The sequence below is a fragment of the Panulirus ornatus genome, chromosome 44 (assembly GCF_036320965.1).
Source record: "Panulirus ornatus isolate Po-2019 chromosome 44, ASM3632096v1, whole genome shotgun sequence".
NCBI lineage: Eukaryota > Metazoa > Arthropoda > Malacostraca > Decapoda > Palinuridae > Panulirus > Panulirus ornatus.
Window position 1 is genome coordinate 6,787,855 of NC_092267.1, and position 25,528 is coordinate 6,813,382.

A 25,528-nucleotide genomic window follows, 5' to 3' on the forward strand; every position below is an offset into this window, starting at 1 on the left:
GGCACCTCACCATGAGTCATACATACATTAAATAACCTTACCAACCAGTCAACAATACAGTCACCCCCTTTTTTAATAAATTCCACTGCAATACCATCCAAACCTGCTGCCTTGCCGGCTTTCATCTTCCGCAAAGCTTTCACTACCTCTTCTCTGTTTACCAAATCATTTTCCCTAACCCTCTCACTTTGCACACCACCTCGACCAAAACACCCTATATCTGCCACTCTATCATCAAACACATTCAACAAACCTTCAAAATACTCACTCCATCTCCTTCTCACATCACCACTACTTGTTATCACCTCCCCATTTGCGCCCTTCACTGAAGTTCCCAAGATCATGAGAGGCAAGTGTTTTGGGAGCAGCTAAATGAGTGTGTTAGTGGTTTTGATGCACGAGACCGGGTTATAGTGATGGGTGATTTGAATGCAAAGGTGAGTAATGTGGCAGTTGAGGGAATAATTGGTATACATGGGGTGTTCAGTGTTGTAAATGGAAATGGTGAAGAGCTTGTAGATTTATGTGCTGAAAAAGGACTGATGATTGGGAATACCTGGTTTAAAAAGCGAGATATACATAAGTATACTTATGTAAGTAGGAGAGATGGCCAGAGAGCGTTATTGGATTACGTGTTAATTGACAGGCGTGCGAAAGAGAGACTTTTGGATGTTAATGTGCTGAGAGGTGCAACTGGAGGGATGTCTGATCATTATCTTGTGGAGGCTAAGGTGAAGATTTGTATGGGTTTTCAGAAAAGAAGAGTGAATGTTGGGGTGAAGAGGGTGGTGAGAGTAAGTGAGCTTGGGAAGGAGACCTGTGTGAGGAAGTACCAGGAGAGACTGAGTACAGAATGGAAAAAGGTGAGATCAATGGAAGTAAGGGGAGTGGGGGAGGGATGGGATGTATTTAGGGAATCAGTGATGGAGTGCGCAAAAGATGCTTGTGGCATGAGAAGAGTGGGAGGTGGGTTGATTAGAAAGGGTAGTGAGTTGTGGGATGAAGAAGTAAGAGTATTAGTGAAAGAGAAGAGAGAGGCATTTGGACGATTTTTGTAGGGAAAAAATGCAATTGAGTGGGAGATGTATAAAAGAAAGAGACAGGAGGTCAAGAGAAAGGTGCAAGAGGTGAAAAAAAGGGCAAATGAGAGTTGGGGTGAGAGAGTATCATTAAATTTTAGGGAGAATAAAAAGATGTTCTGGAAGGAGGTAAATAAAGTGCGTAAGACAAGGGAGCAAATGGGATATATATATATATATATATATATATATATATATATATTATCCCTGGGGATAGGGGAGAAAGAATACTTCCCACGTATTCCCTGCGTGTTGTATAAGTCGACTAAAAGGGAAGTGAGTGGGGGGGGCTGGAAATCCTCCCCTCTCATTTTTTTTTAATTTTCCAAAAGAAGGAACAGAGAAGGGGGCAGGTGAGGATATTCCTTCAAAGGCCCAGTCCTCTGTTCTTAATGCTACCTCGCTAATGCGGGAAATGGCAAATTGTATGAAAGAAAAAGAAAAGAAAGATCTATATATATATATATATATATATAAATATATATATATATTATTTTATTTATTTATTATACTTTGTCGCTGTCTCCCGCGTTTGCGAGGTAGCGCAAGGAAACAGACGAAAGAAATGGCCCCCCCCCCATACACATGTATATACATACGTCCACACACGCAAATATACATACCTACACAGTTTTCCATGGTTTACCCCAGACGCTTCACATGCCCTCCTTCAATCCACTGACAGCACGTCAACCCCGGTATACCACATCGCTCCAATTCACTCTATTCCTTGCCCTCCTTTCACTCTCCTGCATGTTCAGGCCCCGATCACACAAAATCTTTTTCACTCCATCTTTCCACCTCCAATTTGGTCTCCCTCTTCTCCTTGTTCCCTCCACCTCCGACACATATATCCTCTTGGTCAATCTTTCCTCACTCATCCTCTCCATGTGCCCAAACCACTTCAAAACACCCTCCTCTGCTCTCTCAACCACGCTCTTTCTATTTCCACACATCTCTCTTACCCTTACGTTACTCACTCGATCAAACCACCTCACACCACACATTGTCCTCAAACATCTCATTTCCAGCACATCCATCCTCCTGCGCACAACTCCATCCATAGCCCACGCCTCGCAACCATACAACATTGGTGGAACCACTATTCCCTCAAACATACCCATTTTTGCTTTCCGAGATAATGTTCTCGACTTCCACACATTCTTCAAGGCCCCCAGGATTTTTGGCCCCCTCCCCCACCCTATGATCCACTTCCGCTTCCATGGTTCCATCCGCTGCCAGATCCACTCCCAGATATCTAAAACACTTCACTTCCTCCAGTTTTTCTCCATTCAAACTCACCTCCCAATTGACTTGACCCTCAATCCTACTGTACCTAATAACCTTGCTCTTATTCACATTTACTCCCAACTTTCTTCTTCCACACACTTTTCCAAACTCAGTCACCAGCTTCTGCAGTTTCTCACATGAATCAGCCACCAGCGCTGTATCATCAGCGAACAACAACTGACTCACTTCCCAAGCTCTCTCATCCCCAACAGACTTCATACTTGCCCCTCTTTCCAAAACTCTTGCATTTACCTCCCTAACAACCCCATCCATAAACAAATTAAACAACCATGGAGACATCACACACCCCTGCCGCAAACCTACATTCACTGAGAACCAATCACTTTCCTCTCTTCCTACACGTACACATGCCTTACATCCTCGATAAAAACTTTTCACTACTTCTAACAACTCTCCTCCCACACCATATATTCTTAATACCTTCCACAGAGCATCTCTATCAACTCTATCATATGCCTTCTCCAGATCCATAAATGCTACATACAAATCCATTTGCTTTTCTAAGTATTTCTCACATACATTCTTCAAAGCAAACACCTGATCCACACATCCTCTACCACTTCTGAAACCACACTGCTCTTCCCCAATCTGATGCTCTGTACATGCCTTCACCCTCTCAATCAATACCCTCCCATATAATTTACCAGGAATACTCAACAAACTTATACCTCTGTAATTTGAGCACTCACTCTTATCCCCTTTGCCTTTGTACAATGGCACTATGCACGCATTCCGCCAATCCTCAGGCACCTCACCATGAGTCATACATACATTAAATAACCTTACCAACCAGTCAACAATACAGTCACCCCCTTTTTTAATAAATTCCACTGCAATACCATCCAAACCTGCTGCCTTGCCGGCTTTCATCTTCCGCAAAGCTTTCACTACCTCTTCTCTGTTTACCAAATCATTTTCCCTAACCCTCTCACTTTGCACACCACCTCGACCAAAACACCCTATATCTGCCACTCTATCATCAAACACATTCAACAAACCTTCAAAATACTCACTCCATCTCCTTCTCACATCACCACTACTTGTTATCACCTCCCCACTTGCGCCCTTCACCGAAGTTCCCATTTGCTCCCTTGTCTTACGCACTTTATATATATATATATATTTAGTAAAAGCTTTGCGGAAGATGAAAGCCAGCAAGGCAGCAGGTTTGGATGGTATTGCAGTGGAATTTATTAAAAAAGGGAGTGACTGTATTGTTGACTGGTTGGTAAGGTTATTTAATGTATGTATGACTCATGGTGAGGTGCCTGAGGATTGGCGGAATGCGTGCATAGTGCCATTGTACAAAGGCAAAGGGGATAAGAGTGAGTGCTCAAATTACAGAGGTATAAGTTTGTTGAGTATTCCTGGTAAATTATGTGGGAGGATATTGATTGAGAGGGTGAAGGCATGTACAGAGCATCAGATTGGGGAAGAGCAGTGTGGTTTCAGAAGTGGTAGAGGATGTGTGGATCAGGTGTTTGCTTTGAAGAATGTATGAGAGAAATACTAAGAAAAGCAAATGGATTTGTATGTAGCATTTATGGATCTGGAGAAGGCATATGATAGAGTTGATAGAGATGCTCTGTGGAAGGTATTAAGAATATATGGTGTGGGAGGCAAGTTGTTAGAAGCAGTGAAAAGGTTTTATCGAGGATGTAAGGCATGTGTACGTGTAGGAAGAGAGGAAAGTGATTGGTTCTCAGTGAATGTAGGTTTGCGGCAGGGGTGTGTGATGTCTCCATGGTTGTTTAATTTGTTTATGGATGGGGTGGTTAGGGATGTGAATGCAAGAGTTTTGGAAAGAGGGGCAAGTATGAAGTCTGTTGGGGATGAGAGAGCTTGGGAAGTGAGTCAGTTGTTGTTCGCTGATGATACAGCGCTGGTGGCTGATTCATGTGAGAAACTGCAGAAGCTGGTGACTGAGTTTGGTAAAGTGTGTGAAAGAAGAAAGTTAAGAGTAAATGTGAATAAGAGCAAGGTTATTAGGTACAGTAGGGTTGAGGGTCAAGTCAATTGGGAGGTAAGTTTGAATGGAGAAAAACTGAGGAAGTGAAGTGTTTTAGATATCTGGGAGTGGATCTGGCAGCGGATGGAACCATGGAAGCGGAAGTGGATCATAGGGTAGGGGAGGGGGTGAAAATTCTGGGAGCCTTGAAGAATGTGTGGAAGTCGAGAACATTATCTCAGAAAGCAAAAATGGGTATGTTTGAAGGAATAGTGGTTCCAACAATGTCGTATGGTTGCGAGGCGTGGGCTATGGATAGAGTTGTGTGCAGGAGGATGGATGTGCTGGAAATGAGATGTTTGAGGACAATGTGTGGTGTGAGGTGGTTTGATCGAGTAAGTAACGTAAGGGTAAGAGAGATGTGTGGAAATAAAAAGAGCGTGGTTGAGAGAGCAGAAGAGGGTGTTTTGAAATGGTTTGGGCACATGGAGAGAATGAGTGAGGAAAGATTGACCAAGAGGATATATGTGTCGGAGGTGGAGGGAACGAGAAGTGGGAGACCAAATTGGAGGTGGAAAGATGGAGTGAAAAAGATTTTGTGTGATCGGGGCCTGAACATGCAGGAGGATGAAAGGAGGGCAAGGAATAGAGTGAATTGGATCGATGTGGTATACTGGGGTTGACGTGGTGTCAGTGGATTGAATCAGGGCATGTGAAGAGTCTGGGGTAAACCATGGACAGCTGTGTAGGTATGTATATTTGCGTGTGTGGACGTTAGAAGCAGTGAAAAGTTTTTATCGAGGATGTAAGGCATGTGTACCTGTAGGAAGAGAGGAAAGTGATTGGTTCTCAGTGAATGTAGGTTTGCGGCAGGGGTGTGTGATGTCTCCATGGTTGTTTAATTTGTTTATGGATGGGGTTGTTAGGGAGGTGAATGCAAGAGTTTTGGAAAGAGGGGCAAGTATGAAGTCTGTTGGGGATGAGAGAGCTTGGGAAGTGAGTCAGTTGTTGTTCGCTGATGATACAGCGCTGGTGGCTGATTCATGTGAGAAACTGCAGAAGCTGGTGACTGAGTTTGGTAAAGTGTGTGAAAGAAGAAAGTTAAGAGTAAATGTGAATAAGAGCAAGGTTATTAGGTACAGTAGGGTTGAGGGTCAATTCAATTGGGAGGTGACTTTGAATGGAGAAAAACTGGAGGAAGTGAAGTGTTTTAGATATCTGGGAGTGGATCTGGCAGCGGATGGAACCATGGAAGCGGAAGTGGATCATAGGGTGGGGGAGAGGGCGAAAATTCTGGGAGCCTTGAAGAATGTGTGGAAGTCGAGAACATTATCTCGGAAAGCAAAAATGGGTGTTTGAAGGAATAGTGGTTCCAACAATGTTGTATGGTTGCGAGGCGTGGACTATGGATAGAGTTGTGAGCAGGAGGATGGATGTGCTGGAAATGAGATGTTTGAGGACAATGCGTGGTGTGAGGTGGTTTGATCGAGTAAGTAATGTAAGGGTAAGAGAGATGTGTGGAAATAAAAAGAGCATGATTGAGAGAGCAGAAGAGGGTGTTTTGAAATGGTTTGGGCACATGGAGAGAATGAGTGAGGAAAGATTGTCCAAGAGGATATATGTGTCGGAGGTGGAGGGAACGAGGAGAAGTGGGAGACCAAATTGGAGGTGGAAAGATGGAGTGAAAAAGATTTTGAGTGATCGGGGCCTGAACATGCAGGAGGGTGAAAGGTGGGCAAGGAATAGAGTGAATTGGATCGATGTGGTATACCGGGGTTGACGTGCTGTCAGTGGATTGAATGAGGGCAGGTGAAGCGTCTGGCATAAACCATGGAAAGTTCTGTGGGGCCTGGATGTGGAAAGGGAGCTGTTGTTTCAGGCATTATTGCATGACAGCTAGAGACTGAGTGTGAATGAATGGGGCCTTCGTTGTCTTTTCCTAGCGATACCTCGCACACATGAGGGGGGAGGGGGATGTTATTCCATGTGTGGCAAGGTGGCGTGGGAATGAATAAAGGCAGACAGTGCGAATTGTGTGCATGTGTATATATGTATGTGTCTGTGTGTGTATATATATGTGTACATTGAGATGTATGGGTATGTATATTTGCGTGTGTGGACATGTATGTATATACATGTGTATGGGGGTGGGTTTGGCCATTTCTTTCGTCTGTTTCCTTGCGCAACCTCGCAAATGCGGGAGACAGTGACAAAGCAAAATAAAAAAATATAATGTATATATATGTATACGTTGAAATGTAAAGGTATGTATATGTGAGTGTGTGGACATGCATGTATATACATGTGTATTTTGGGCCATTCTTTCGTCTGTTTCCTTGCGCTACCTCGCTAACGCGGGAGACAGCGACAAAGTATAATAACTATAAATAAAATGAATAAAATGAATAATAGGACCTATTTCTATGAAAGTGTCTTGGTGTTACACAGGACCTCTCTACTTCCAGTAACAGAGAAATGCAGACTCCTTTAGAGTAACATGCTCTCTGATGAGAATGTATTCTTAATGATATAGCCCCTCCAAAGGTGACTTTTCACTCATGGTGTAACCTCGAGAATGTCGAGCCTGGTGACATTAGGGCAATGTTAGCTGCATCAGCTCACATCCATTCTGTAGCTTCCACATGCAATGCATCAAACTGACAACTCCCTATCCACAACCAAGCCCCACAGACCTTCCCATGGTTTACCAAAAACACATCATTCCAATTCACCTATCCTGTGCATGCCTTTCACCCTCCTGGATGTTCAGGCCCCGACTGCCCAAAATCTTTTTCACTCCATGCTTCCATCTCCAATTTGGTCATCACATTCTCTTTGTTGTTGTTGCGATGGTTGTGGTTGTGAGTGATGGGTTTGAGGGATACTCTGGATTTTGTGTCATCTTTGGTGGAGGGTGATTTGCCCGTGTCGTGTGTAGTGTCTCGGGGTAGTGGGTGTTCTTCTATCAGGGTGGTATGTTTTTATGTTTAGTATATATGTGTTGTTTATGGGCGAAGTATGTTATGTGTGCGTGTGATGTTGTTTGTTTTGTGTGTATTATGTGTTTGTTGTGTGGTTGTTATGTGTGTGTGTGGTGTATGTTTTATGTGTATTTGGGCATTTTGTGTTGTTCCTTGTGTACGTGTTTGCGGGGGCGCAAAGTTGTGATTGTTGGTAAAATGTTGGTATTTTTAAGGTCTGGTGTTTGGACCTTTGTACTTCAGTAGAGATGCAGATCTTTGAGTAACTGTTTGGGATGTTTCTTTGTTAGTGTGTGTTTTCATCTGGTGTACTGTGGAATGTGAGTTGGTGTGATGTGGGTGTTGCTGCTGTGTACTCATTTGTTGCTGTGTGCAGCTAACTGGTGATCTATGTGTGGGTGTGTGTGTGTGTGTGTGTGGTTTTGTGTGTGTGTGTGTGTGTGGTGTGTGTGTGTGTGTGTGTGTGTGTGTGTGGTGTGTGGTGTGTGTGTGTGTGTGTGTGTGTGTGTGTGTGTGTGTGTGTGTGTGTGTGTGTGTGTGTGTGTGTGTGTGTGTGTGTGTGTGTGTGTGTGTGTGTGTGTGTGTGGGGTGTGTTGTGTGTGTGTGTGGTGTGTGTGTGTGTGTGTGTGTGTGTGTGTTGTGTGTGTGTTGTGTGTGTGTGTGTGTGTGTGTGTGTGTGTGTGTGTGTGTGTGTGTGTGTGTGGTGTGTGTTTTGTGTGTGTGTGTGTGGTGTGTGTGTGTGTGTGTGTGGTGTGTGTGTGGTGTGTGGTGTGTGTGGTGTTTTGGTGTGTGGTGTGTGTGTTTGTGGTGTGTTGTGTGTGGTGTGGGGTTGTGTGTGTGTGTGTGTGTGTGTGTGTGTGTGTGTGTGTGTGTGTGTGTGTGTGTGTGTGTGTGTGTGTGTGTGTGTGTGTGTGTGTGTGTGTGTGTGTGTGTGTGTGGGGGGGGGGGGGGGGGGGGGGGGGGGGGGGGGGGGGCTGGAAACCCTCCCTTCTCATTTTCTTTTTTCTAATTTTCATAATGAAGAAACAGAGAAGGGGGCCAGGTGAGGATATTCCCTCAAAGGCCCAGTCCTCTGTTCTTAACACTACCTCGCTAATGCAGGAAATGGCGAATAGTATGAAAGAAAAACAAAAGAAAGATATATATATATATATATATATATATATATATATATATATATATATATATATATATATATCTTTTTTCTTTCTTTCTTTCTTTCAAACTATTCGCCATTTCCCGCATTAGCGAGGTAGCGTTAAGAACAGAGAACTGGGCCTTTGAGGGAATACCCTCACCTGGCCCAATTCTCTGTTCCATCTTTTGGAAAATTAAAAAAAAAACGAGAGGGGAGGATTTCCAGCCCCCCCGCTCCCTCCCCTTTTAGTCGCCTTCTACAAAACGCAGGGAATACGTGGGAGGTATTCTTTCTCCCCTATCCCCAGGGAATGGTATATATATATATATATATATATATATATATATATATATGAAAAAAGGCAGCAAGTATGAATTATGTACACGTGCATATATGTATATGTCTTCGTATGTATATATATGTATATGTTGAAATGTAAAGGTATGTATATGTGAGTGTGTGGACATGTATGTATATACATGTGTATTTTGGGCCATTCTTTCGTCTGTTTCCTTGTGCTACCTCGCTAATGCGGGAGACAGCAACAAAGTATAATAACTATAAATAAAATGGATAAAATGAATAATAGGACCTATTTCTATAAAAGAGTCTTGGTGTTACACAGGACCTTTCTACTTCCAGTAACAGAGAAATGCAGACTCCTTTAGAGTAACATGCTCTCTGACGAGAATGTATTCTTAATGATATAGCCCCTCCAAAGGTGACTTTTCACTCATGGTGTAACTTCGAGAATGTCGAGTCTGGTGACATGAGGGCAATGTTAGCTGCATCAGCTCACATCCATTCTGTAGCTACCACGTGCAACGCATCAAACTGACGACTCCCTATCCACAACCAAGCCCCACAGACCTTCCCATGGTTTACCTAGAACACATCATTCCAATTCACCTATCCTGTGCATGCCTTTCACCCTCCTGGATGTTCAGGCCCTAACTGCCCAAAATCTTTTTCACTCCATCCTTCCATCTCCAATTTGGTCATCACATTCTCTTTGTTCCCTCCACTTCTGACATATATATCCTCTTTGTCAACAATTCCTCACTCATTCTTTCAAAATGTCCAAACCACAACAGCTTTGGTTTTGGTGCTTTACACATGACAGCTACAGACTGAGTGTAAATGAATGTGGCCTTATTTGTCTGTCTTCCTGATGCTACCTCACAAACGCAGGGGGTGGCAATGCTGTTTCCTGTGGGTTTGGGTGTCGCTGGGAATGGATGAAGGCAAGCAAGTATAAATATGTACATGCATACATATGTATATGTGTGTATGTATATGTATATGTGTATGTATATGTATGCACATGTATGTGCATGTATGTATATATGTGTGTACGAGTGGATGTGTCTTTCTTCATTTACGAGCAGGAAGAGAGGAGAGTGATTGGTTCCCAGAGATGGTTCGGTCTGCAGCAGTGGTGTGTGATGTGCCCATGGTGGTTTAATTTGTTTATTGGTGGGGTGGTTAGCGAGGTAAACACAAGAGTTTTGGAGAGAGGGGTGAGTATGCAGTCTGTTGGGATGAGAGGGCCTGAGAAATGAGTCAGATGTTGTTTGACAATGATATAGCTCTGGTGGCAGATTGGAGTGAGAAACTGCATAAGTTGGTGACTGAGTTTGGAAATATATATCCCTGGAAGAAAGAATACCTGCCTAAATTTTCCATGTGTCATAGATGGGGACCAAAAGGGATGGGAGTGGGTGGCTGGAAATCCTCCCCTCATGTTTTACTTTTCCAAAAGAAGGAACAGTGAAGGGGACCAAATGATGATTTTCCCTCTAAGGCTCAGTCATCTGTTCTTGATGGCACCTTGCTAATGCAGGTTATGGCAAACATATATGAAAAATAAATATGTATGTATGTCTGAGGTGTGGAAGAAAGAATTCTACCTCCGCATTCCCTCCATGTCATAGAAGGTGAGTAAGAGGGGTCGGAGCAGGGGGGGGGGGGGGTGTGTGTGTGTGTGTGTGTGTGTGGAAATCCTTCCCTCCTGTTTTACTTTCCAAAAGAAGGAACACAGAAGGGGGCCAAGTGAGGAGTTTTCCCCTCTTAGGCTCAGTCATCCGTTCTTCACACTACCTCACTAATGTGGGAAATGGTGAATATGTATGAAATTATGTCAGTGTGTGTAGATGTAACCAAGATGAGAAAAAGGGAGATGTGTGGTGGGTGTGAGAAGAGAGACCTGGACGTTCTGGCTCTGAGTGAGGCAAGGTTTGGAGGTAGGAGGGAAGAGTGGTTTGGGAGGGTCTTGGGAGTGGGGTTGGGTTGGTGGGGGGAAGGGAAGCTGGGGAGGGAGTGGCACTGCTCCTGAGGCAGGAGTTGTGGGAGTGTGTGATGGAGTGTAAGAGGGTGAATCCTGGATTGATGTGGGTGGGGCTGAAAGTGGATGGAAAGAAATGGGTGATTGTTGGTGCCTGTGTGCCTTGTTGTGTGGGGAAAAGATCATAGGAGGCAAGTGTTTTGGGAGCAGCTGAGTGAGTGTGTCAGCAGCTTTGATGCATGAAAACAGATTTTGGTGATGGGTGGTTTAAATGCAAAGGTGGGTAGTGTGGCAGTTGGGGGTGCAGTTGGTGTACAAGGGGTGTTCAGTGTTGTAAGTGGAAGTGGTGGGAAGCTTGTGGAATACCTGGTTTGAAGGGAGTACATATGTGAGTAGGAAAGATAGTCAGGGGGCATTGTTGGATTGCGGGTTGGTTGATGGGTGTGTAAAGGAGAGACTTTTGGATGTGAATGTGCTGAGGGAGGCAACTGGAGGATGTCTGATCACTGTCTTGTGGAGGTTTTCAAGAGAGAGGAGAGCATGTTGGGGAGGGGAGAGTGGGTTAGCTTGGAAGGGAGACTTGTGTGAGGGAGTCTCAGGAGGGATTGAGTGTGGAATGGCAGGGGGTGAGAGCAGGTGACATGGGGGAGTAGAATGTATTTAGGGAAGCAGTGGTGGCTTGCGCAAGGGATGCATGTGGCATGAGAAAGGTGGAAGGTGGGCAGATTGGAGAGAGAGAGAGAGAGAGAGAGAGAGAGAGAGAGAGAGAGAGAGAGAGAGAGAGAGAGAGAGAGAGAGAGAGAGAGAGAGAGAGAGAGAGAGAGAGAGAGAGAGAGAGAGAGAGAGAGAGAGAGAGAGAGGGAGAGAGAGAAAGAAAGGCATTTGGGCAATGCTTGCAGGGAAGTGGTGCAAGTGGCTGGGAGATGTATAAAAGAGGGTGGCAAGAGGTCAAGAGAAGGGTGCATGGATTGAAGGGGGAGGTAAACGAGAGATGGGGTTAGAGAGTATCATTGAATTTTAGGCAGAATGAAAAGATGTTCTGGAAGGAGATAAATGGTATGCGTGGGACAGGAGAACAAGTGGGAACATCAGTGAGGGGGCACGTGGGGAAGTAATAAAGGGTAATGGTGGAGAGGGGGGGAGATGGAGTGGGTATTTTGAAGGTTTGCTGAATGTGTTTGGTGATGGAGTGGCGGATATGCTCAAGGGCCGATCGCTCTCTGTGCAACCCTATCTATAGCCCATGCCCCACAACCATACAACATTGTTGGAACTACTATTCCCTCAAACATACCCACTTTTGCTCTCTCACACAACATATACATACATACACAGACATGTACATATATACACAAGTACATACTCATAATTGCCTGCCTTCATCCATTTTGTCGTTACCGCACCCAACAGGATGCAGCATCGTTACCCCCCGCTTCAGCAAGGTAGCACCAGGAAAACAGAAAAAAAAAGGCCACATTCGTTTACACTCAGTGTCTAGTTGTCATATGTAATGCATCAAATCCAAAGCTCCCTATCCACATCCAGGCCCCATCCAGTCCATTGACAGCACGCTGACCCCGGTAAACCACATTGTTCCAATTCACTATTCCTTGCACACCTCTCACCCTCCTGTATGTTCAGGCCCTGATCGCTTAAAACCTTTTTCACTCCATCCTTCCACCTCCAATTTGGTCTCCCGCTTCCCTTTGTTCCCTCCACCTCTGACAGATATATCCTCTTTGTCAGTCTTTCCTCACTCATTCTCTCCATGTGTCCAAACCATTTCAGCAGACTCCCTTCTGCTCTCTCAACCACACTCTTTTTATTTCCATACATCTCTCTTACCCTTTCATTCCCTCCTCGATCAAACCTCCTCACACCACATGTCCTCAAGCATTTCATTTCCAAAACATCCACCCTCCTCCATACAACCCTATCTATAGCCCATGCCTCACAACCATACAACATTGGTGGAACTACTACTCCTTCAAATATATCCATTTTTGCTCTCCAAAATAATGTTCTCTCTTTCCACACATTCTTCATCGCCCCAAGAACCTTTGCCTTCTCCCCCACCCTGTGACTCATTTCTACATCCATGGTTCCATTCACTGCTAAGTCAACTCTCTGATATCTAAAACACTTCACTTCGTCCAATTTTTCTCCATTCAAACTTACATCCCAATTAACTTGTCCCTCCACCCTACAGAAGCTAATAACATTTACTCTCAACTTTCTCCTTTCAAACACTTTTCCACTTAAATCTTTGTCACTTTTAACTACACACCCTCCATTCACCCAGAAAGGGCAATCACTCCCAATGAACAAAGCTTCAACCACTTGGCATCATGTATAACATCAATTGTCCACATCAACATCAACACAAAAGTAAAGGCTTTGAAAACAGAAACTGACACCAGACTTGAACAAGAAAAAGAATCCCCTAACATCCCCTACAAACAATTCATCCACTCTAAACTAGCTTCATCTGGCTGGTCTTCCATCCTCTCAAAACCAAATATAACAATGGTGAAAACCATTCAAAATAGTGCTCTAAGAACAATCACTGGCTGCCTAGCAACCACAAACACTCAACAACTACACAATGATACTAAAAATCCTTCTGATATAATCCCACTTCAACATGCTCAGTTATCATATTTATGCGACTGCTCTACACCCTCCCCACTAAATCACTCCACAACTTTTAGAAAGATACTTGCTATACAATCCTCTGCAGTTAAAGCAGGGCCAGATAATTATGGCCTTTAAAAGGAAAAAGAACTATTTACTTATTGTATCGTATCCCCTAACTCTGAACAAGTGAAGACATCAGTTACAGAAAATAATCTTTTGAAAAGAAAACTTAAAGTATAAATGAGCACCGGGTGGGTGGTGTGCAAAACCACTGTAAAGAGTTCAGCAATTCAATTCCCTCATCAACACCAATATCATGTAGTTGATATTTATCAAAAATTTATCAAAGTGCATATGTTACTCGGTTAAAAAGATAGCTTTATATATGAAAAAGTGAATAATAGCCATCCTGCTCCAACAGTACATCACATTATCTCTGCAGTCAATTTTAATGGCTGCTTGCACAACAAAAATAACACATACTGAACATTGGTTAAAACCTTGTTTAGTGATCAGGCTTTGAAATGAATGTTAATTAGCACATTAGCTCTAAAGAATGTGGGTCACAGTTTAGGAGCAGAGACAAGTTTCAACATTTGCATCACAAAACAACACTACTATCATTTTACTGGAATGTATCAATCTACTTACACCAGCATCATATTGTGAGTTAAAGTGACTAAATGGTTCCTCCATTTCCTTTCAAGGGCCATTATTTTTTTACTCTAAAAGTAGCTGAAGAACACAACACTTTCCATGTTGGGGACTAGGATTTGGTAGCTTTCCTTCCAAAGCAACTGAAAGCAAAAATATATGAAAAAAATCATAATATCAACTATCTCATACCTAATATACTGATACTTAAGGTTAATGTTTTCACGAGACAATTTTTGTAAACTAACAAACTTTTCCAATTATAAAAGCATGGATTTCTCAAATCATTTTCCAAGTGACTGGAAACATGACATCAGATTAGTCTACTAAATTAAGAAGATGCAGATCTACTACTCTACACTGTGTGTGCAAGCATCTTCATTACTTTTATGTCCACTTATGTAATTTGACTTTACTTATGTACCAAAGTAATTTAAGTAATTCACAGGATCAGGTTTTAACATGTTACATCATTGGAAAACAAACACCCTCCTCTTCCATTTCACAATGGGATATTATGCTAGGTTGAAAGAGAAATATCATATTATCTAAAAACAGAAAAACTAACAGGTATCTACCTATCTGTATCTCTGATGCCTGTTCCCACCTGGAACCCCCTCATGGGGGTGGCCATAACTAGTTAACTCCAGTGCCACCTCTTAGCCTTAGTGTCTCACCCTTAACAGGCCACTGGCTGAGGGGAAACTCTTAACACAGTATTTGCAGAGGCTCCTACCAAATGTTCCTACTAACTAGATCTACCTAATGCTACTTCTACTTAAATATTACCAACAGATTATTAGAGACTAGCTTAAAATATCTTAGACAAAAAATTTGAAAATCATAATGTAAAAATTTAAAGCCTGTAGCCTTTTCCTTTACTAATTTCTCTTAATTTTGATACCATCTTTGATACTCTCCTCTGGAACCTCTCTATTGGTAATTTGAGATGCATATTCAAATTTTGTCATGAGAAACTGGCAAAATATCACTGAAGTGCTGAATATGATCAACACTACAAACACTTCAAATGTGTCACCAGGTTCAACTCAAAGTTGCTCCATGGGTGAAAATTCACCTATGGCAAGGTTGCATCACTAGTAGAGTCTCATCAAAGAAGTTATGACTCAAAGGAAAATCTGCACTTCCCTGATACTGGAAGTATTTCAGCCTTGGGCTGCAGGAGCCTTTAAAAACGTCCTTGGTGACACCAAAGTTCTCTCTTATAAACTGCTCCTTAGGTAAATAAAATAGAATAACTTCAATGAACCACCAAGAGTATTATAAAAGCCCGATCAAATTTCAACTTCTTACAAAATACTTTTTAACTGTCATAAACAGATAGAAATGTTAACTGGCAGTAAAGGATGTTAACTAACTACATACAAATGTATATTTAGAAGCCCCTCTTTTTCAGTTCTTAATCTATCCATGTATATCTGAGCAATGCTCACTTTACTGAATACAGGGCTTAGGAGACTTGGAATGAGAATGTAACAATACAAAATACAAACAGTATTAGGACCATCACAGTGAATTTAGGTTGTCTGCCAAGGTCAAGGTTGCAGGTTACTGAGTTACTACGGGCTGCGAGTATCACTCCACCATACTGATTCTGACATTTTTCCTTTCAGAAACTATCGCCACAAAAAGTTACATAACTACATGTTATCTTGCTCTTTCTTTCATGAAGGAAGTTGTTGTTCACATTAGAATTTTGCAAGCATTACTGTCTTGGCAGTAATTCAGTATTTACCTTAAAAATCATCTGAATTTGTTATACGATAAATTACACTGTTGCAGCCATGAAGTGAACCAATAACAGGAGCATGATAACACAACATATAGATAATATCTTTTCTCCACACGATCTTGTATGATGTATATGCATAGAATATATTAATACGAAATTCTGAAGACACATGAAATACAGTATCTTTAAAACAAGCTGGTTCAGTCCCATAATAATGTCCAAGGTACTTAGGTCTTGTTAAGGCTATATTGTATACAAAACAAGTAAAAAACTTGAGGAATTTTCTAGGACATATAAATATATAAGTTTAATATTTGCTAGTTCTCCAGATGCCTTACTATAAACATACGCCAATGAAAAAGGCTAAAATTCAGGATTTCCAGGCGGTGCCATATTTTTGGCTTACAATGACAAATGCTATTAATGCCTTTCTACTGGATGTCAGACATAAAACAAAACAAACTTACCTGATACTGTCAAGAGTAACCATTAATAAAGCAAATAATGACAATCACCATACAAGCTCCAATGTGCTTCATGCACAAGAACCGAAAACATTCCATACCCATACAGTGACTTTATAAAGTTCACAGTCCACCTTTAATAATGTACAAGTATCCAAAAGGAAGTACATGATGCATTTCCACAGGAAGAATAACCTACTCTACCTCAACAAGTTTGAAGTCCAGCAAGTAAAGATGTTTTCTTAAGGAAATTTCAGATCTTATTAAACTGCAAAACTAAGGTCTTTGATAAAGGATTAAACAATCCAAACAAACTGAATGGCAGTGCCACTGATGACAGTTACCTTACGAATACATCAACAAGTCTATCAGTCTTACAGAAAAAAAAAGCCAAATGAAATTAATTGACTAATGAAAATTTCCTAAACCTTGATAAGATTAATACACTGTTCAACTATGATGCTTACGGAGTGAGTTGAGCTAACAAAGAAAAAACACTAATCATGCTAACTTTAAGGTAATGAGTGCTGTGTAAGTCATTCTTATCTCACTAAATTCAATTTACCCTCCCTGTTAACCACAGCATTTCCACAACATCCACAATACAAAATGAATAAATATAAAAAATATTAGGCAAATCAGTTTTACAGAAATAAGTGTCAATTATACCAAACATGGAACCTGAGAGTGAAAAGGGCAGCATCACAAGCAAGAAAGAAACCACATGAACCTCCTATAAATTTCATGTTACAGTTTTATTCACTCAATGAAAAGAGAGAATTCGTTGTGAATGTATTTCCTGTAGTGTTGAAGGAATCATGGCCAACAACTGCCTCCTCCAAAAATTAGTATCCTTACCTCAGTAGTTTTTGCTATGATATACTTCATGTACTTATATAATGCACTATCAATTTACTGTATCATAAATATAAAAGGGACAGGATACCAAGGCTTCTTACAAAAGAGTTCCCATAAATATATATTTATGTTAACTATGAAGGGGGCTTGACCTAACATCACTGAATGAAAGATATCATACATCAGTTCTCTGACAGGTACAGTATACACTTACAAAAATTTTATGACAAAAGATAACAGTCACTGGCCACAGCTGCAGGACCACTATCAATGTAAAAAGGTCACTTGGTGGGATATTATCACTTTAGGAAGTTATTGTGGAGATTATGCTCTCCCTACAAGAATGACACATGAAGTTCCACCTCTTACTTGATGTGGATAACTCAGGGTCACTTCAAGTCATGGTGATAACGATTGTGCAACACAGTCACCACTGACAGGCATGTACTTGACCTGGCTGCCAGGGCTCGCTTTGTTGCTGCTGCTGGTCTTGTTTGAAGGCCCTACACATGAGGGTCCCACAGGAGGACCACACTCAGGATCAGAGTCTGAACTCCCAGCTGGTGAAACCAGATGATCCTTAGCACCCCGAGAAAGCTGCAGGCGCCGAAGGAACCTGCAATGAGACATCCAGACTTCAGCAGCCCTGAAAGAAAGAGAAGGAGGGAGTGAGGGGAAGTGGGTAGGATGTGGATGTGGCTACAGTGGTCAAAGGATATGACTGGTGTGGGAGATGAAGGTACCGAGGCTTGCAGTCTTAAACATGAACGAAAGTTCTCATATCGCAAGGAATATTTCAAAAGATGAAAATTTTTCAAGTGCCTTGGCAGTTGAGCATTCATAAAGTGTTAATCACTGTTAGACAACTGCCTTTGTATGTAAATTTCTATCACAACTGGAAATTAAGTATGAAAACCTTTTCTTTCTGCAATGGAGACTTGTAAGATATGGTAAGATCATCTGCCATTGTATCTAAGGCTATGAATGATGAAGATGATACTGTTATTATATGATGTTACTGTGCTTCAAATCAAATCATATAACAAGTGAAGTAAAAAAGAATTCCTACTATATCAAGATAACTGTAACTTGGTAACTGTCTGACCAAATATCTGCAAGCTTGGTTTTCAGCAGGTAAGAAATGCACACAAAACACCAAGGTACAGCACATAAAAGGATGTTTATCAACAGTTCAGCTACATGGATAAGGTTGTCAGGAATTATATATATGGAAAGAAATCAGTATAGATGCACAGCCTTAAACTATCTAGAACAGGAGAAACTTTAATCCAATTAATCCAGAAAAATAACATTCAACATTACTTTTAAGATTAAACTGGAAATATCTGAAAAATAAATTAGCACATTCCACTATATGAAAATCTTTTATATAACTATAGATCATAATCTGAAACACTGGCAGATACTATCCAACTATATAAGACTTCAAAATCCCATCTGCAAAATCATATACATGCGTCAGATGCCTTGAAGAAACAATCAATCATGCCATATTCATATCCCTATCACACTGATGGTGACAACCCATGCTGAGGAGTTAAACATGCTATTTTAGTTACAGGAAGTAGGACAAGCAATGCTATTTGTGATCAGATCTGAAATGGCTATAAGAAAAAATGCTGCTATTCATATAAAAATCTGACTTACTTAGCGACAAAGCCATGACAGAGAGAGAATTATGTAGATAAGAGAGGATGATAAGGTATTATTTTCACCAGACACATCATCATTCTAACAATACTATTTTTGAGGGAACTGTACAATAAAATGTCAATTCTTAATATTCCTAGGGGAACAATAAATATTTTGAACTTCATATTAAAGGCACTAAGAGTGATTTAATTTATAAATATGAATTTCCTTTGCCCATGATGGCAATTTTACCACCACCATCACATGCCACCAATATCACTGCTATCGCCATCAGTGCTCAACAAACAAGTCAAAATTCCTCTACTTTTCCTTTCATTATACTTTCAAAGAACTGAGTAAAATCCTTCAGTAGGGGGTGAAATGTCATGATGTAACAATAATCTACTATACCTATACGCCAGTACAGTAAGTGACCACTACCAGGATCTAATCCACTACCTTCCTTGATCCCCAGCAACTACTGAAGCATACACAGAAATGTGTTATAAAAAAAAAAAAAAATCAACGACACATGTATTGGTTTCTAATTCCTCAATTCTAATATCCTTCATAATATTCACTTTGGTTCCATTTCCTCCATAACATCAACCTTTTAAAACTTTCAATTTCACCTTTTCCAGTTCTGAAAATGTCTAAAGAAAAACTTTGCCCTCAATCCTTATCTATCTTTCATTTTCATTTTCTCTACTTACGGAAATTTACTGATGTCCATTCCCCTCATAACAAATCTAATATGGTAAAATAAAATAAATGGTATATGTCCAAATCTCTCAACAACCTTTAACCTCTAATGTTCAACATCTCTAAGAGACTAATAAGCTAAAGTAACATTTGAACACATTCACTGCGGCACGGAAGTATACACCCTGATATTTTTTTTTCTGTTCACCGCAGCTTAGGAATCTACACAAAAAATTCTTGAACCTCCCATCTCAGCCTCAAAGCAAAATATGCTGCCATTAATGTTTGTAATGGCATCCCAAACAATGTTACTGATGCTACAGCCTAAAGTTTTCCATACATTGTTTAGTATTTGTAAAGACATAGGAAGCCTAAATAAGATCTGTGCTCTCACAATATGTAATAATCTAAGAAACTGTGACAATTTTACAATTCAAATTTCTCTCTATACTGTACTTTGCCACTTTAAGGTATTTTCTTTAATCTGTACATTCATTTCTCAAATTTCTGAACAGCACAGGACAGCTAGAGAATGGAAAGTAAATGTAGCCTTTCTCTGTCTGCTCTGTCTAACATTTAGTATAGTAGCCTTTCTCTGTCTGCTCTGTCTAACATTTAGTATAGTAGCCTTTCTCTGTCTGCTCTGTCTAGCATTTAGTATAGTAAAAGAAAATTATGCACAGGATTTAATTCTGTCCAGCTGGTCCATCCACTCATTCACAATACTTTCTTTTTCAAGTAAAATTTTCAAAAGCATGTTGGAACTGAGTTGTTCATCAACAGTCCTGTGTTAAGTTTGAATTTTCTGGACCACAGAGAATCATCTACAGCATAAACCTCTGTTATTTCACTGTGAATGCAAGAGTTTGACCAGTGAGCGGAAATTTCTGCAAGCTGGATATGTAGATCAATGCATTCTAAAGACACTAAGAACAGAAATCATGATATAGCACTTATAACAAGCTCACTTTTCAAGGATAGGCTCCATGAGTGTACTTCATTATGCTGGATTTTCAAAGCTTTAGCTGGTCCAAGGTTTCACAGGACATTAGTTTGAGGCTTCTGAAGAAACTGGCTTGAAACTCTACATGGAATAATATGAGGACACAAGAAACATCATTGTAAAGTACTGTAAATGATCAACAAGTATCAGTTAGCAATTTTTGGCAAGACCTCTCACAACAATTTTGTGTTCTGCATTTAACAAGGGACACATAAAATTGGTCGCTGGTGCACTGAAGGATGACATGACCAAAGAAAGCTTTACAAGGTTACTGGCGAGTTCATAATTCTGACTCTAAAGCAACTTAGAAGACCAAAATACAGCCTTCCATTTGGTATTCATTAAGCTCATCAGGATAAGGTTTAGCAGTGGCATGTTATCCACTCATCATCATATATAAAAAAACTAAGATAAAGAGTCTGAGTCTCTTTTCATCAGTTATAGAACAGCCTGTCTTCAAGCTCACACGCCTAATGTGATAACTGCTTCCAAAAAAATATATTTCACATGTAACTGCTCTATAACTCGTCCATAACAGTTTCCTGATTATCTTCATTTTGTGAGACAACCTTTATGTACCTTTACTGTCCACACCACCATCTGACCATAGTGTCATCTTCTCACTAGCCAGTACTACAGACACTTTACATTACTGCCTTATCATAAAGTGCTTTACATATCATTTACCAACTGATGATTTCCTAAAATATCTTACTTATTATAATATGCCCCATAGAACAACTTTAACAATTAAAGGCTTGTTTTTTCTTTACTGTTATTTATCAAACTGCTACCTCTAATGGATTTAGAGGGTTCTATGGACACAAGTAACCTAAAATTGTATTACATGATCAAAAAATACCTTTAAGAAATGGCCAGACCCTTGGCTGCAACAATTAACACCTAAACTCACCCTTAAGAAATAAGTTATACAAGTCAGTGTGATGAGAACTAGGAACTGACATTGTACCTAACCTGTTACCAGAATTCCTAATCGGGAAAACTGTTAAGGAGACAGTCTTCTGGCAAATATTAGAAGTGCATTTAAGAACATAGATAAACAAATGTTCCATAAGTATTCAATATATGAATTAGATAAAACTGATTCATGCTTCCCAAGTTTGATCAACATGAATTAAAAACCATAAAGATCTCACTGAACAAGTCCACAGAAGGGCAACTAAGAAGGTATCTGAATTTAAGATGGATTACCTGGCCACAATGGGTTGATAATAATGTATGCATGTGAACCTTTTGCTGTCGAAGCTACACCCCCCCCTCCCATCTCAACACTGTATGCTCACCAGAACTATACAAACCAGAAATATACAGACCAGAAATATACAAGTCCCACTTTCTCATCCATACAACACTGGAAACACCTTCATACCCATTATAGAAGTACCACCATGAAGACAGTGAACACATAATGCTCAATTTAATGATAGGCTGAGAGCCCATCATGGAGGAAAGAAGAATTAGGCACGACTTAAAGCAAAGGCCTCAACATGAGGCAGGGCAAGAAGAGTGTCAGAAAAGATACAAAGAAGCACTAGTACTGTTTTAGTGTAGGGGTTACGGATAACTGAAATGACCAGAGTGATGAAACTGTATATGCCAACAGAAGGCATACAGATAATTAAAAGAGAATAACCTGCATACTGTCAATGTGATTAAGGCTACACAAAAGATTAGTGTAGTTAAAGTTGGAAGGCATGCAGATAATTCAAAGAGATATGACATGATATGAAAGGCTGAAAAGTTACATACTCCAGCCCAAAAATTTTCAGACTCATATACTGTAATAATTCATACAGACGAAACTTTCTAAGCTGGTATCACAACTACCCAGACCGAATGGCATTCATCAACTAATGAAACTCGATATCCATCTATCATCATCACACTAAACCCAAAACCTTAAGGTAGATCAGGTAGATAGGCCTACAGCCTCTAAATACCACTCACACACCCTCAACCCATGCTCAGTGTGTTTACAGAAAGATAGACCAGCACACTTGTAAAGTGCTTCTAATTTTTTCAATTAGAACATGAAATTAACAATCAAGTAATACCCCTAAGGCTCAGTCATCTGTTCCTGACGCTACCTCACTAATGCAGGAAATGGTAAATATGTATGAAAGGAATATAACATCCTCATTCACACCATCTCCATATACAAAATGCTTCCTGCACATCTGATCTTCAAAAGTCTACCTTTCCTCCCTTTACACCCTACTGCACTAGTATATATATCCTTAACCAACCTATTATCTGCCATATGTTCTATGTGACCGTACCACAATGAAGAACTTTCATCCATGTGCCTTCTTATGATTTCTTAAAACTAGTTATTCTTCTGAAGTTACTCTATGCAAATAATGCATCTCCAATGCACTTTTCATTAACTATAACTGACCTAAATACAATTATATTTCACATCCATACATCTCTCAGTTAAGTTTCTAGTACATTCTAAGTTAAATCTTACCATTTACAAGGGCTTCCAAAGAACCTCCAATTTTTTTCCTTTGAATGACTATTTTCAACTTGAGATTTCTACCAAGATCTTCACTAAATTTTACTCCTTAATAATTCAACTCATCCTTAACTTCCAATTCTTCACAATGCAAAATGAAATCACACTCTAATCTCCTAAACTTTTCAAAGACTAGAATTCACTTTTTATCTGAATTCTTTTTCAAAATTTTCTTCCTACATGCATCATCAAAATGGCCCACCATTCTTTCCATCTCTTCCTCTGAATGAGCTAGCAACATATCATCTACACACAACAACTGTAGCAACTTCAATTAACTTTTTTAGTAAAAGAATCACCAAAACCTACACAGCCTTAAATCAACCTCAAACCTTCAAAGCAAGAATGAAATGCCTGCTAAGGGGTATAACACCTCCAAAATTTTCTTGATTCTATTACACAATGAAAAGGCATAGAGAAATCAACATGGCAGGACAAATAAAGGAAACAGATAAGGTAAAGTCCAATGACCCCAATCTAGAAACAAAGAATCCAACCCTTTGGTGAAAGGATCTAAAGCAGCAGAAAAACACACGTAGATGACAATAATTTTTGCCATTCACTGATTGCGTCTCATTAGCAGTGGAACTGGGTACATGTGCTAAAACAATGAACTTCCTGGAATATATACTAATGAGATATCCAATGAACTGATGACTAACAAACTCTCATCCATGAGCAATGACTTAAAAGACCAAAGGAATACAAGGAAACTGTAACTCTTTGACTGGGAAAATTTATCATTAAGAAGCTAAAACTGCCATGAGTTATAGAATTATGAGGTGCTTATTCCTCTACTATGGGTACTGTAAACTTTGAATGGCACAAAGTAAAAGTTCAGGTGGAGATATCAAAATTGAATGTGAACAAGATACCAGCACTTGAAACACAGTGAAGAACTGTTCCTTTGTCCTGTGTGTCCAAGTCATAGCCATATAACACTATACTAAAATTTTTCTATAACAACTATGCTTACTTCAGTTCCAGTGCATATCTAAACTTCTTGGACAAAACCTGCCACTATCAATATGAAACATAACTATCTTAAATCTGGTGTTATTGGACCCCACATGCAATTAGTTATACCTCGAGTGAGAAATCACCTTTGGCAAAGCAATATCATCAACAATGGACAGAAAGGAGTAAAGTTTCATCAAGGACCTTCTCTCTCTAAAGGAGTCCATTTCTCAGCTCTTATTTGAAGGGTAGCCTCCTTGCTGCAGGAGACCCATAAAAAGTCTTGGAATTGTTTGAAAGGAATATAAAATTCTCACTGTAACCAAATGATTTCCCTTTCAGGTGGAAAAAAGAATAGCTTCATACTTTAGAATGACCATGACTTGTCTAAGAAACTCCACACGAGTCTACTAAGGGCAGGTACTTCAGTGAATGGACAAGTAGCTTGCTGGTTTTTGCACAGAGTGATTGGCTCTGTTTGATAGCAGTCATGCAATAAAAGGTAGATTCTTTTTCTTTACATCATTTAGGATGACAGATGTTTAATATAGCCTTCTGAATGCATCTAAGCATTAGCATGACACCCTACATATGTTCAGGGGAAAAATAAGCACGCAATGGTGCTAACAACTCAGTTATCAGACCATGCAAGGTCCCTTCTCTTGTGAGTTCATTTGAAGAGAAAAATTATCAGAGTTATCTGGCTAACGCGGCAGACAGCGACAAAGTATAATGAATAAAATAAAATCTGGCTAAATCTAAACACCTAATTCTGGCATGGTAAAGGAAACATAACACAAGGGACGCAACAAGCAACAGGAATTCTTTTAAGACATACAAAGCATTGCCATGTAGCTCTGGTTTCTATCTCAGGTGCTTTAGATATCTTATCAAAACAGAGGTCCTGTGCAGTTTGTACATAAGTGCACTAGTTTTTAACAGCAGATACCTAGAGTCTACAATAAAGCAATGCAGTAATTTATCGACATGTGAGCTGAACGATATTCAATTCTACAGGAACTGTATTGATACAGCTGGCTTATAAACACTACCAGAGAAAACAATACTTAAAAATAAATAAAAATGGGATACTGCAACAATGAAGGATTGTCCAACCTGACTAGCATGAGAATAAGTTTCTCACAACCAAGTCCCATCATGGGCAGGGTGGGCGTGGGAAGAAATCTTTAGGCGGGCGTTGTGCTTCTTTCTGCCCGACACAGCAAGATGAGAGTAAGGAAAGAAAGAATACAGTCAGTGAAGATAAGTTGGTGTGGTAGTGACGTCGTGCAGAAATGCTGAGAAGAGAAGACGGGGCAACAATTTGACATACAAATTGTTACACTTCTGAAATGATAACTAATCTCAGTAGTTGGGTCAATCAAGACCAAAATATAGAGAAAATGATAAGGTACTGTGCAGTGACATGCAAAGACTAGTATGAAAGTTTGCTGTGAAGGATGAGTAGCCATGAAATTTCACTCTTGTCATTTTAATGTCTGCAGTGAATAAAACTCCAGGCTCCAAATGACAATAAAGTGCAAGGGGAAAGGGATGGAACTCACTC

The 25,528-nt window shown here is 40.3% G+C and overlaps 1 protein-coding gene across 1 annotated transcript in view; it reads right to left on the bottom strand.

The window, feature by feature from the left end:
* LOC139762695 (uncharacterized) overlaps positions 1-25,528 on the bottom strand; it is a 124,210-nt gene that overhangs the window by 30,227 nt on the left and 68,455 nt on the right. The window contains exons 16-17 of the mRNA XM_071687662.1: positions 17,477-17,753; positions 14,030-14,175 (exon numbers count right to left, since the gene is read on the bottom strand). Of these exons, the coding sequence (XP_071543763.1) occupies positions 17,507-17,753 (247 nt within the window). The 3' untranslated portion in view covers positions 14,030-14,175; positions 17,477-17,506. The remainder of the gene's footprint in view (positions 1-14,029; positions 14,176-17,476; positions 17,754-25,528) is intronic.